The sequence below is a fragment of the Idiotropiscis lumnitzeri genome, chromosome 1 (assembly GCF_059441095.1).
Source record: "Idiotropiscis lumnitzeri isolate Australia: NSW breed Sydney's pygmy pipehorse chromosome 1, RoL_Ilum_1.0, whole genome shotgun sequence".
NCBI classification, from domain to species: Eukaryota; Metazoa; Chordata; class Actinopteri; order Syngnathiformes; family Syngnathidae; genus Idiotropiscis; species Idiotropiscis lumnitzeri.
Genome location: NC_142391.1, coordinates 39,733,317 through 39,748,387, shown reverse-complemented (window position 1 = coordinate 39,748,387; position 15,071 = coordinate 39,733,317). Strand labels below are relative to the sequence as shown.

Genomic DNA, 15,071 nt, shown 5'->3' with positions numbered 1-15,071 from the left:
TTAAATCCAGCAATTTACTGTCACTCTCATTACGCGGACTGATTGGACATGTTAACATTTGTTTACCTCACCTTTGAAAGTGAAGTTGAAGTGATGAGCAGGCTAACATACTTGACCTACGAAGGAGATTGCGCATAAACAAACATAAAGCATGGTCACTGAACCGGTGTAGTCTGCCAGCATGTGCAGCAGTCTTCCACTTTTGCATTATTGTGCAAATTGCAACGCCAGGGAACGCAATTCGCAACGCAAGCTCTCACACACACAAACACACGGTGTCAATGTATGAGTCGGGGGAGTTCCTCCCTCTTCCTCTGCGTGTCTTGGCAGTAAGAGAGGGGAAATGTGATTATCCAGGAGGGGAATTGTTTTATCAACACCTGAAGCAGATGAATGAAAAGGGGGGGGGGGGGGTTGATGTACTGAGCACAAGCTTTCCTCTGCTGCCAGGAAGCAATTAAGGAGCAAGCGGGAATACTACCCTCGATACTCTTTGATTGAACGTCACCAAAATGATATCCTTTTTGTGCTCAAGAGAAGTGTTTGATTCATAAAGTGGCATTTGACAATTGAGGCCCGGGAAGAGAGACAGTGGTGCATTGTTCCAAGTTCAAAAGCCCCAAAATTTTCACGGGACAATTTTACTTTTGGTGAATAATAAAAGTACCACAATCCCTACAACACCAATCGGGGGCCGGAACGGGGTTAGGGTCGACATTTTTATGAATTAGGCCGGTTGATTCTGGAGCCGTACTCTGAGCTAGCAGGGCGATGGACTGACCAGCAAAAAAGGGTCAAGTGCCCTACTCTGGTTATCCGGCATGGTCCTAATCAAGGATCAAACTCACTCAACCACCGGCGCCCGGGTTGAGAGTCGGGTGCACTACCTGCTGGTTAAAACCCGAGGCACTTGCTTAGCGGAAACAGTCAATACTGCTGTTTGCTTTCCTACTTCGTGAGCTGATTGGCTCATAATGGATGTTTCAGACAATAATCATAATTTGTCAAGTCTCATACAATGCTGCTGCTCTGTGGCTTGAATACAAAGTAGAAATCGCAGGCTTTTGAATGTCCAAATGTAAATATTTAGGGACAGTCAGACATCCAGTGAATGTCCTCCACCTGAACCTCAGTGGAATCTAAATTTGGCTCCAAGCCCAGTGTTGGCAAGGCTTTGCTATGGTGATGGAACATTGAGCAGTTCAACACGATAATGTACTCAAATATTATTTATAATATATATATTAAGAGCGCATTTATGTTAAATGGCAGTAGGGATGTAAACATTCATTAAAAATCTATAAAATATCGATTTCAACTGCTTAGAATCCATCCATTATCTGTTCCGTTTCTCCTTCAAGTGTCGCAGGGATGCAAGAGCCTATCCTAGCTGTCTTCGGGCGGCAAAACACAAGCATTGTGGTTAGTGTACTGTGGCTAAACCGTGTTAGCATTAGCAACAGAGTCCGAAAGTGGGCACATTCCATCCAATTACTAAATACAATGTAAACCTCCCTTTCATAGCAGCACGGCGGTGATAAACGAGGCCCCTAAAGCTGAAACGTGTTGCGGCTGATGCCCAATTTAATTTCTGACATACGTCGTGTCTGGAAGCAAGCTGTAGTTAGAACACACGGGCCACCGTGTGCGTCTGATGAAACGTCACACACGATGTCCTGTTGTGGTACGCTAACATATTGTAGCGTCTACTGTGGATTATTTGGCATTACTCAGCGAACTCACATTTGTTAAAAAAAAAACTGCATTCTATGACCGTGTTTGACATAATAAAATAATAGCAGCTGTGCTATGATGCTATTACGGTCACTCGACGACGACCTCGTTTTTGAACTCGAAAAACTCAGCATTCAAAGGAACCATTTGCCACAAGCGATTAACGGCATTAACGAACAATACAAGATAACCCACCAACGTCAGCAGAATATACAAAATTACAGTTTTAAAAAAAAAAATTAAAATGTAATCGTTAATGGGAACTGAAAATCAAATCAGGGCTTGAGGGTTTTTTTCTACATTGTGTTAATGTTGTGGATTCCCAGTACAACTAAAAGTATGCTGCTCGTACAGGTAGAAATAAACAACTGCTCAACAATAGAATCAGTAGATTTTGCTCTGTATTCTAACTTCATTCCATTTTTGACTTAAAGCCAGCAATGAAGACTACACAATCCTGCATTTCTACGAAGGCATAAAATCCAATATTCCGGTTTCTCTTCCTTCCTTGTTATTGTAACACTCAATTCCACAACCTATGATCTTGTCACTTTCATGAATACCTCCAATACAAGTCATATAAATCGCATGTTTTGTTGTTGCCGGTAATGCAAACGATTAGTTAGCAGGCCTTGGAATCGAGAACGCAAACAGCAGCTTGGCTCGGAATACTGTTTATGTTCTCTCATTCACTGTCGGTTTTCTTTATTGACTCAGCGACCAGCCTTTGTGCTTGGGAAGTGAGTGAGTGCGTACGTTTGTGTGTGATCTCTTTCCCAAGCTTGGTTTAAGTCCTGCTGGCTCTGAGGTGTGTGCCCTCATTTCAGACACAGTGACAAAGTGGCCGCTCGGAAATAAGCTGTGGCCTGTTTGCAGGAGGGAAGCAGATGCAGTTTACTCTCTTTGATATATGCATGAGCAAGCAGCAGATTAAAAACAGTCATCGCTGGCTGGAGTGGATAAGCAGTGCAGTGAGAAAAAGGATTGACATTCCCAAAGAATGCCTGATTTTATATGCTAGATTTAACTATGGGGGACAGAGCTTGTCATGTCTTTGCAGATTTTATTGCAGAGGCTAGCTTACATATGTCACATGGTGATATATAGTCCATTATATTTCTGGCACACACTCCTTCTGTTGAGCACGCAGAAGAAACACTGACTTTCACAGATGATTAAATGATTCATGAGGTAAGTACTATTAGAGTTGGCAAGAGTTCAAGCCTGTTAAAAACATATCATGTAAACACCTAAAGCTTGAATTCCCCGAAGGGCTTCATTAATATGCAAACCTCAATATCATAGTAAAGGACTTTCCAAATAATTACACTGCTGCAAAGAAGTGTCTAGATTGGGAGTATTCACTTCGGTTCGTATTTTTAGAATGGGAAAAAAAATAACTTGTAAATGTAAATGTACCATGAAACATTGTTTCATTCTGTAAGCACTTAATAACCTCGAACGGTGAGCTGGAAATGTGGTGTTCCCTTTCCTGCAACTGAAACTACCCCTCTGAGTGCTGTCTGGTAAGAAGATATAGGGAGATACGCCTTAAGAGTTTACACAGAGGTGTCAAATCCTGAAGTTGCTGCAACAGCATTTGTTTTTTTCCAACTTTCGAGCACAATGGAAAAGGTAAAAATGAAACATCTGCTCTCGGTCCATCTGTATTCTACTAAAATGGAAATGTTTCCGTATGACGTAAACATGGATTGAAATGTGATCAACTACAAAATTCTGTGTTCATTTATTACAAAAGTAACTGGCCTAAAAAATTATCCACGTAGTTCATGGATAACTTTCTGTCATGATCTATTTTGTTGATTTAGGTTTTTGACTTTATTTCATGTTTTGCCTTGTGCTCCTTTGTATCTTCTGTCTCGTCATGCTTATTGTGTCCACCTGTGTTTGTTTACCCAAGCCCTTGTGTTGACCAATCAGCTCCCTCCAACACTTTGTGCCTTGCCCAGGTGGTCCTTGTTGTCTCGTCAATTTGTTTGTATTTAGCTCCTTAGTTTCCTTTCAGTTCTTGTCGGTTCAATGTCCATGTCTACATCAGCTATTCTTCTACCTGTCTGCAGTCGTGTTGCCCGGTGCGTTTTGTCCATGCCACTTCCCTTATCTAGTATTTGTTTGTTTATATTGATCCTTGTTTTGTACTTTGATATTTTTGTTGATTCCAAATCCCTTGTTTATCTTTTTGTTTTTTTTCAATAAAATATAATTTAAGGTACACCTGCCTCACTTTTGGGTCCTCCAACCTCAATCCTCCGACATTTCAAATCCTGACATTTTCTTTTTCATCTAGTATTGCAGGAGCTGCTCAGCTACCATACAGCATGTCCAGTTTTTAAACTGGTAGCCAGCCCAAAAACATGTCCAATATGTTCGATGCAAAACTTAGTTAATTTTTGGAATATTTACTTTTCAAAATTTTCACACCATTTTACCCCTTTTTTTTGTTGTTTTTTCAACAAATGAATATCCAGTTATTGGCCTCAATGACTACTAATAATCAGTATTGGCCCTGAAAAAAAAAGCATATCGGACTATCACGAGTCAAGACAACTCTACAATGTGCAGCAACATGTCTGTCGGACGTAAATCATCCTACATGTGTGTAATCTGGCCACTAACAATATAGACCACCAGTGCAGGTCATCCGGAGTGACAGTATTCTCAGAATTGCAAACTTGCGTACCAACAAAAAGGTTTGAAGAGTTGAATTAACTGTACAGCTCGAGGCCGGTTGCCGATTTCTGTGATAGCAAAGTAAAATGCCATGTTTACAATTCATACAGCATTTGGTCATTAGTGTAGTCATTTAGACAGGTTAGTGGGTTTCTTTGTGGGGAAAGTTTCAATGATGAGTGCACGGGAACAGATCAAATCCAGAACTTGCCTGAGGATGTTATAAGGCCGGGGTGGGCAAAGTTTTTGATTGGCGGGCCACAATGGGTTCAAAAATTTGACAGAGGAGCCAGACCAGGAGAAGCTGGATGGAGTGTTTTGGTAACCTCACCTCATTGGAGAAAAAAAAATACATTTTATTTTAAATGAAAGTGAACAAAAGCATTACAACAAAATATATATCTTTGAAAAACCACAGTATTGAGAAAATAAAACATTAACAAGGTTTATTTGCTTAATTTTTTTCAAATTCAGCATTTAACGGGCCGCATGTGGACCCCGGGCCGTAGTTTGCCCACGCCTGTTATGAGGGTTAGTTCTCAGGCTTAGGCTTGGTTAGAACTCTTCTCCTCGTGTATTGGTGGTAATTTGGGCGAGCAGTTCTGAGGTTACAGTGGTTGAAAGCAATTGCAATGGCAAAGAGTAGGAAGTCAGACTGGTTGTATTGATATCTGATGTCGCAAGCCTCAAAGTCTCTTCTAGCAAACATCCATTTAATTGTGATGAGTGAAACATGGATTGACGACAAAGCACTTCAATTTAGCAGGAAAACCGAATGTGGCAGCTTCTCCTTGATTTGTTAAGTTAGCCACAACGGAGGTGGCAATGGAAAAGGAAAGAAATTCCGCATTGCATAACTACCCTCTCTGAGTTCTATTATCTTGCCCGTAGCGTATTTTACAGCTGCCAAAGCTGTCCCACAAAACACTGAAGCAACATTCCTTACTTGGCTGAGCTGGCACATACACTCAGAGAGAATGACAGACATCTCTTTAAAAGTAATCACAACACCAATTAACTATAAGCTGTAATAAGTGACTAACTGACGAATTGGCGCCACTCTGCTATTTCAGAATAAGAGATAAAGATTCCGTTTCCGACAACTTTATTGATGCCGATGTAGGCAATTTGTTCGCAGCTTCTAGGTCCTAGTACACATTCAGCCTCAACAGACAAACTTAATAAAACTTCTCATAAAAATGTGACAAATGGGCAAGTTGATATAGTAGGTGACTGGAAATGAACTCTTAACACAAGATAGACGAGCTACTAAACCATGCAACATGACTCAGACAGAAGTTGGAACCCTCATTAAAACATATTATTACATGCTTGTTACCGAGTTGCAGGAAAAAAAAATGTGGGCAACACTTTAAGCATAATTGCACCCTTTATGGCTTGATACATCATCCGAACTGTCAGCAGGGCAGTAAACCTAACACATTCACTAGCTCTAAAGATCAACACATGGGATGCAATAACTGCCATTGTGACAGACACAAACTAAAAGATATGTTGTCTCTTTTAGATGTGGAAATGAAATATAATCATTTTCAATGTTAAGTGTGCCTAGTAGTCAAACATATCACAGCAGCACCCACTTCAAAAGCACAGTTAAACCTGTTGACAGGTCTTTGTAGCGATCAAGTCTGCAAGACTGGAAAAAGTCATCCACACTTGCAAGTAATCCAAATGTCAAAAAGGAATTTAAGTGAAGGTGAAGATTGAAGTCATATCTCTGTGCTGTATCACTGAATAGAAAAAGAGACATTACTTCATGAACAGCATAAAGAGAGGTCTTTCACTAAAGCATCAAAAATACTACAGATTCTCCACGCAATTGTCTGCTAGGTCTTCAGAAGGAATTTGACAAACAGTAAGTCAAGACATCAGTGAGCTGGAAATTACAGCAGCTACAGTAATGTTTTTTTTTTTTATTTTAAAAGTCATATACGATTAATCCATAGGTCTTCAGCTGAGCAGCTGAAATGTCGATATTCTTTAATAAGAAGCATTAGTCAAGCGGCTGAGGAGATTTGAAGAGCAAAAAAGGGGGACAAATCAGCAGTGAACAATTACCAGGCAAGCCTCAAACAGCACAGTGCCAAAGCGAGGCTCAGAGAGAGCATCTTAATCACAGCCTAATTACATCCTGCCATTCACCGCAATGAAAACACAGAGGCAGGAAGATGTAAGGCAGCCTGGAATGACAAGAAGGAAATGGATATAAATATACTGTATATGCTCGTAACAAACTGCCCACATGCTTCTATGTGTCACTTAATATGTGTCAGCTATGTTGTCGACTTTGTACTCTTTAGAAATTCCTCACAAGCTGAGCTGGCTGAAAACACGGAGGGTCTTATTTTGAGGTCTTGCAGTCCCATGTAAATAAACCACAAAACAGACAAATAGAAGGGCTGAAAATAACTCTCGAAAGGATAGGATATATTTGTTCCACTGTCTCCAAAAGATATGCCACTAGGTGAAAGACTTCAAAATTTAAGAAGTAACTATACATAGAGATAACTTTGGGAAAAAAATTGAGAATACTTCAATTTGTCAAGAAACAGTTAATGGGGTAGATGGTAAAAAATAGGTTTGTTTCAATCAAGGTTTTATGCTGACGATTCTGATATTGTCATTCATGAGTGAGATCGGCCAAGAACGATTCCAATAGCGATCACAAGATTTTCTGCAATTTTCTTTAGCTTTAACCTACTCACTAATGACTTCATAATCAATTTGTCAGGTATTTTTTTCCATTTCATATTTTTTTGTTACATTTTATCCAAAATGTCATCATTTTATTATATAAAAGCAGGACATTATTTGAAATTGGCAATGCAGAAATTGTATGAAGAAGAGTATGGTCTATAAAAAGTTGGGAGGGGACTCGACACTGCACACAGGCCGATCTTTAGTTGACTTCAGGCTGCAAAGGGTTTATCGGTCTTGTGATTGACAATCAAAGGCATTGATCAACAGCGAGAATATGCATTGATTTCAAATGTTAAAAAAAGAAAAACACGAACATAAACCTGACTGGAATTCTTCTTAAATGTGCTGTAAAATCATACAAGTTCATAAATGGCTTATTTTTGTTTGAAATGGAGTAGTTAGAAGATTGTCATTGCTAAATTATTTTTCTCATCACCCCTTTAATATGCTCTCACCTCATGATTGATTTTAAACATTTTGAAAGTAATTTTCACTTAAGGTTTCAATGTATAATTACTTGTTAACGTCCAATAATTACAGCTACCAGGCACTGTAATTATTTATGCTGTTTATATATATATATATATATATATACATATATATATATTTATATATATATATATGTATTTAGGTCACTGTTGGCTGAGCCTGTTCCACAAGAAATTGTGTGTATGTGACCATGCATTTATCAGCAGCATTGTTCGCGACAGTTGGGGGACATCCCACCAGCATTAAGAAACCACTCTCTATACCAGGGATGTCAAACTCGTTTTTTTCGCGGGACATATTACCTACAGTTTCCCTAGGAGGGCCGTCATGACTGCGAACCCATAATAAATATTTAGTCACCACCTTCATATTATTACATACTCAGTACACAACAAATTGATGGATAACCAGTTTTTAAATCTAAAGTCAATAATAGTTTGCTTAATTATTGTTCAAGTTTCAAGAATACTGTAACAATTTAACAGTGTTATTATTTGTGACATATGCCAATTTGAAATTTTGGTACAGATTTTAACGAACATCATGGAAGTTGACATGATTGATTTCCTTTCGTGGGCCATATCAGATGACTTGGCGGCCCAGATCTTGCCCCTGGGCCTTGAGTTTGACATTGGTGCTCTGTACTCACCCAATGAGACGGAGGGTACCCTTTTAATTAAAGCCCAGTTGTTTATCAGAGCTATCACCACTGGGAAAAGAAACATCCATTAAGATTGGTGTCACAAATGTGCTGCCCCACCATGAACGTCAACAGTGACTCATGTCGCTTCGAGTGTCAGTACAGTACAGCATTTATTTGCTCTGAAATGCATAGCAGAGCACACATTGTAAGATGGTGTCTAAAAATCAACTAAGAGTTCGTTTAAGAATTCAAGCCTAAGAAAGCATGCAGTACATCCAGTTGGTACACTGATTTACTCAAGGTGTCTACGACTTCCCCTGGTAGTTTTGATGACTTTACACAAGCACAACTGCTCTAAGATGCAGTGTTGGGCAAATTACCATAAAAGAGTAATTAGTTATCATTACTAATTGCTCCCCCGCCAAACAAAAGTCAGTGAATTGGTAACTAAATTACTCCCTCATAAATGTAATTAGTCACCAGGGAAAATAATTAATGCATCTTTAAAAATGTTCAAAAACGTCAAAAATTTTGGTTCTTTGAGCAGGTTTCATGGACCAGTTATATAAAGTAGAACAGCATAGGCACTTTATTTCCTTAATATTTATTGGCCACAAATTGTAGTCATACAGTGGCCCTAATTCAAAATTGTCATCTCTGCTAAAAGTTTCAACATTATGTGAATCAAAAAGAAAATATCAAACAGTTTCCAACTAATTTGCTACATAAAGTACTTTCGATGATTTATTTATTTATTTTTGCCGCTTTCAGTGACTCTAATATAAGTCCATCCATTAGACTTCCGTTAAATGTATGACATGAAACCACCAATGCTTTGCAAGGGGAAATGTTCAATTTCCCTGAAAATTTAGAAGGGGGTTCAAGTTTAACACTTGGTTACATTCAAATGCAAACAATTTGAACGTTAAAGCTGTTGTACTAAATCCGACGACCAGATGGGAAAATAAGGGTGGAGAAACTGAAGCAGTAATTCACGGCTTCCCTAACCATTACTGTCATGATCCCTGTGGGCAGAAAACTTAATTTCTCCATGAAACTCTATCGAGCTGCTCCATGGCCAACAAGAGATGATGATCTGTACAAAACAGAAGCTGGAGGAAAAAAGAGCAATCCCAATTAACTACCCTTCTCTGGATTAATAAAAAGAAAGATCTACAAAAGGACAGCATTTCCAACAAAAAAACCAAATGACGCGCGATAAATAAAATGATCTGCCTCACTCTCAGCATTCTTACCTTGACATCACTACTTGTAACAGAATTAAACAAACCTAGATCCTAAATTGAATGAGTTGAACAACTCATTCAGCAGAACAAAGATCCAAGCAAATTGGTAAATTCATGTTAAAAGCAGATGAACGGCAGGATTTTACATTAACATAAATCTGAGAAAAAAAACAGAGCCAATCAATTATGGTGTGAGATTGATTATTATCTACTCACTTGTTCAATACCAACAGCAAAGCATCAGAGGGTAATTGTTTTCGAACACTGCTGTCAGGTGAAAATCATCTCTCCCGGGAAATCAACTGCTCGGCATTTGGAATACTTCTTCAGCGCATACAATGGCACATTGAAATTGTTACAATGGAACTATACAGTACTTTCAAATATTGCAACAGGATGGATTTCTTAAACCAGCACGGCTATATTTTTCTATTACTAGCCGGCACAAATGTCAAAGCATGACAGCTGTGTTTGTATAATCATTTCTCCCAAGTACAGAGATGGGAAAGTAAATGGCATTATCATATGTAGCCATGGTGCAGCTATAATGAAATGAGTTACGAGATCATTCGAGGACATGCTAGAGTTTAAGCTATTATCTGGGGATCTGTGCATGACATTGGCAGGTAAAACTGCAAAATCGTCCCTTGTGATGATGTAGTCGGCCGTGCATGTGATGTGGGCAACTTGAGACCACCTTGGACCCTCAATCAAACATCTTTGTGTGACCCCCCACCCCCCGCACCGTGGCAAAAGTGACAGGTGACAGGGATGCTATTAAGATATTTTGAAGATATTTACAATCCAGTCAATAAATTAATTTAGATAATTTAGAGGGTGTGCCCTGCGATTGGCTGGCAACCCGTTTAGGGTGTACCCCGCCTACTGCCCGAAGATAGCTGGGAAAGGCTCCAGCCCCCCCACAACCCTTGTGAGGAGAAGCGGTACAATTAATGGATGGATAATTCAGAGGGATTGTCCCACACTGGTGTCATATTTATGAATGAAATGCAATGACGTCCCAAACACACTTGCACGCAGCGCCGAATTTCAAATACACCAAAATCACGTGACAACACCTGCGCTGCACAAAAGAACTCCTTTTAGCCAGTGCAAAATTTTGCCTACTTTTTTTTCACCAAATGTGCAGATGAACTTTGGGGGTACACGAACGTCCAGAGAGGCGCAGTATGTCTACCAAAGTCACAATAGAAAAAAAGAGAATGTCGCCCCAGCACAAAAATGACAATGTGTCGTTTTTTGGACCGGGCGCAGACTACTTGTTTTACCAAATTGTCAGATGTGTCGGGGCCAGGTAACTCCATGTGCTGCAATGCCCAGACAGACACAACATTATGGACTAGCGTTGCGCTGGCACAAAAAAGAGGTTACGCATGTCTTGATACTGAACACTTGGGCCTAGCCTACCAAAATAGGGCCCAAAATCTTATGAACGTTCAGTAACTTCTGTGCATAGGTTCCAGGTTAAAATAAGACAATGAGGTGAGGGTGTCATTAATAAAAAGGTGAATTGCATTTAAATAAGGTTCTTTAAAATGCACCCACGGATGGCATGTGTGTTAAAAATAATCCTAATAACAATAATAATAACAAAAGGACTATTTATGCCATGTGTACTCGATGAAACCAGAGAGGCGGTTCATCTGGGCTCCAGAATGCTAATGGAACAGTAGCCTGACACTAACACAATCATACCGGCCATCAATCACCTTGACAGGGTCAAAAGGACCACACACTCCCACTGTCGATGAGGTGCAAGCTTATCGGCGTGTGGTTTAATAGGTCAGCACTATTCCCGGGTAAAATGCTCCAAGTGCCAGCCTCCTCATAACTGATGAGCAATTAGCACAGGTAGCGTAGGTCACGCACTCTACTCCAGCCTCCAGTATGAAGGTGAACGCATGAGTCATGGTCAACAGACATTTAATGTGTGTACATTTCACCTTGAATCCACTAACACTACTCCTGTTTAGAGCATAAAACAAATAATTATTTGAATAATAATAATAGTACAGCCAAAATAAACAGGTTGATTCAAGACAAATTCAGCAAGAAGGGCAAATGTAAATATATAACTGCAGCGCGCAAGAAAATCTTCCAAGAAGTCAGTCGCTCAGAGCTGAGTGCGGACAGCCACCAGCATGCTAGCAGAGGAGAAGCCAGCAAAAAGCACTTAGCTACTCTGACATCCTCAAAGTCGACAGCAGCTGTGAGAAGCTCAGGAGGGCAGAAATAATCACAGATACAAGATCATAGCACACGAGGGAATCTTGCCTCACACATTTGCTTTCATAAACATGTCACAATGTAAGCATGGCTATGACATTCATGACACTAAATAGGAAGCTCATCCTGCTTAATGGTAATCTTACACTCCGATTTAATGAGGTATAATATATTTGATCTAGAGCAGACGCTTCCTTGTGGGACTTCAAAAGCACTGCAATAGTTGTTGGCGGTTAGAGTTCAAGCACCTTCACTTCTGCGGCATCCCAATCACTTCCCCCCGACCCCACTTTTAATCCACTTGAAGCATAGTGAAGTGTTCAACTAAATGCAAAAGCAATTGAATTACCCATGACCTGAACAGGTTAAACTTGTTAACAGATGGCAAGCTGATGATCATCATTCGGTAATTCAACTGTTCGGCTTTTTTTCTGGTGTGGTGCACCCTTGTCACCCATTGTTCGACTGTAACTTGCAGTTAACCATATCAAACTAAGTCCTGTGTAGGAGTAAAGAGACACGACTGATTAATTCCTTTGCTAAGCCTTCATGGGTGGCAGTTGATGAAATTAGCTGCCTTGTAGCATCATCATTGGGCTTGTAAATTAGGTCATCATCTTGAAATATAGACCTCTAAGGGCATGCTAGCTGTCTTTATTAAAGATCCAGAATTTTCTTTTTCCAGCTCAAAAGAGGCAACCTTTAATGTCATGGAAAATCAAAACAGCCACACATCTGCCTTGTCAGTCAGACTGATGTCCCACTGGGAGTAAAGATTTATTTGTCATTTGCCACTTAATGAGATAATAAGAGCATGTCACAAGAGAATGTCTTTCATTCCTGAAAGCATTTTGCTAACATTAGAAACACTAGTAGTGGCAGAAACAGTTACGAGCAACCTGTCCATCAGCCTGTAACAGATAGCTGTTGCAAAAGGATGTTCATCAGCAAGCAAAATGTCAGGAGTGCATTTACAACTCCGGGTGAATGTGAATAGAATACTAGCCAAGTCATTTGAGACATGACAGCACCTGTTTGTTTTCTTTAATGGCCCATATGCTGCCAGTAGGAAACGTCTCATTCACGAGGCAGTGAACTTGTAAAATTCATTGGCGCAGTGGCAGCCAAACTCAACTACCATCCATCGTGACACATTAAAAACTGAACTACAGGGTGTACTGAAAGTCACTCTTGTATATTTTTATGAACAGACATGATTAAATACAGGGGGTAGCCTACACATTGAATAAATTTATACGGATCTGTTAATAAAAACATTTCATAAATGTGCAGTGCCTTTCTGAATATCCTGTCGTTTGAACAAAACTGGGGGTCCATTGTAAAGATGGATGGAGGCAATTTAATTTTATCCATTATACTTTAATACACGCTAAGTGGAATCTAGCTAGATCATGGGTGTCCAAAGTTTGGCTCAGGGCCTTTCCCCACACTACTCGAAAACATATAAGTTAATGTTACAAAAGACGCCACTTTTTAAAATGTAAATACACATTCACTCTTACAAGAAAACATATTGAGATAACTTTTGCTTTGGCAGTGACGGTCACTGATGACGAAATGCACAGATATAGACTGCCCCCCCACCCCTTTCAATAAATTTGACAGCTTTTGCATATGTTGACATAAAGTAGGCTATAAGTAAAGGGGTTTAAAATGTTTCACAAACACAACATTAGGGGACCACCCTGCTCCTTCCATTACCTCGAGGCCATGTGTAGAAAAAGTTTGGACATACCTAGTCTTGCAAGATAGAACCCCTGCGGAGAGCCAGTGTACCCCCAAAAGGTGCGATGATGTACTTTTTTTTTCTCAAAGAGACAAGGTAATAATGCGCTTCCTGCTTACCTCCAGACAGTCCAGACTGATGAAACTGGCGATAGCAAATCCATCAATGATATCCTCTTCCTGAGAGCTGGACTCCCGTCTTTTCCGCCGGGCGGTGCGCGGGGTTCTGGCGGCCGCTGCGGGGTGCGGCGCCCTTTTAGGGTCCCTCCTCGGACTGCGTTCCTCCCTGTCGGAGTACACGGAGTTGGGATCGGGGCTTCGGGGGTCCTTGCTCCCCATCTCGCGCAACCTTCGCACCCGTTGCCGCTTGGGGGGGCATCTCCGACCCTTCTTCAATTTCCCATCCATGTTAGGAGGAGGAAAAGGGGCGTGTTTTTTTTTTTTGGAGTGTCAAAACCAAAGCAAACAGAACTCCACGGGAGACGCTGTCTGTCTGCGCCGTGGAATCGCAAACAAGACACAGTGAGCAATCCAAGGCTATGCCGCAACGACTACAAATGACCGTGTGTGTAAATCAAGCCTTAAACACTCAATGACCTTGAGTAAAAAGCCTCGCCAATCTCCATTACGACAAGCAAACGTGCAAGTATCAACACAGGCGGGAGAGGGGGAGGCAAAAGACGTTTTGTGGTCACGAATCTGCACCGTGTCGAGGCGCTATCTGCAACCGCAGGTGCAAAATGGCAGATATAGTTCAAAATCCACGCATTAGACTCGCTTTGTAACTTTTGTTGCATCGGAACACTGACAGAGCGCCAACGCCGAACCTCGCTGCGGGGCGCAAACAGTGCAGGGAAATCATGTCGCCGGCCGTTGTTGTTTCCCCACCTCCCCGATCCATGATCCAATGTCAAAAAGAGCTCGGGATACTATCCAGTCGAGACCGAACGCCTGGTAGTCAACCGAGGAGTGATGTGGTCCTTCAATAATCCCGCGTGTTGAGTTTTAAAATATTATTCCTCGTTGTGCCTCAAGTGTTGCGTGCTACTTGTGCGCAATATATCCTCAACGACCCGAAGCGTCCGAGTCAGACAGCGGTCCAGTATGAAATCAAACTCCATACGGCGGAGAAGCGGTCCGTTCCAGCTCTGATAATGTTGGCTTCCCCCACAAATCCACTCCAGTCCGTCCCTTGGTTGCTCAGTGGCTCTCTATTCGCATAATAAGCGTTTGATAAGAGTCCTTAAAGCGACAGGAGTGATTAAAATCTCTTCTTCCTCTCCCTCTCCCTCTCTCTCTCTCTCTCTCTCTCTCTCCCCCCCATTGCATCCTTTCATCTGAAATGAAGACACGGTCAAGTTTAACAGACAGAAGCCACATAACCGATTTACAATTTACCAGAAGGGAGCTGCTGTAAAAAACAACATCCATAAAAAACAACAACAACAAAATCTAGAACTGTCGCCCCGGGTTCCCACACATGTCGCTATTTTGAGATGTCAGTCAGAAGTGATGGCATGTCCTGTATTTCCTCTTTGTTGTACGTCCACGCA

The 15,071-nt window shown here is 40.9% G+C and overlaps 1 protein-coding gene across 6 annotated transcripts in view; it reads right to left on the bottom strand.

The window, feature by feature from the left end:
• The window catches only part of fbrsl1 (fibrosin-like 1), a 280,246-nt gene extending 265,463 nt beyond the window's left edge, over positions 1 to 14,783 (bottom strand). For all 6 annotated transcript variants that reach the window (XM_088300656.1, XM_088300613.1, XM_088300637.1 and 3 more), the window contains exon 1: positions 13,639 to 14,783. In XM_088300656.1, the coding sequence (XP_088156782.1) occupies positions 13,639 to 13,926 (288 nt within the window). In that variant the 5' untranslated portion in view covers positions 13,927 to 14,783. The remainder of the gene's footprint in view (positions 1 to 13,638) is intronic.
• Positions 14,784 to 15,071: the final 288 nt, after the last annotated feature.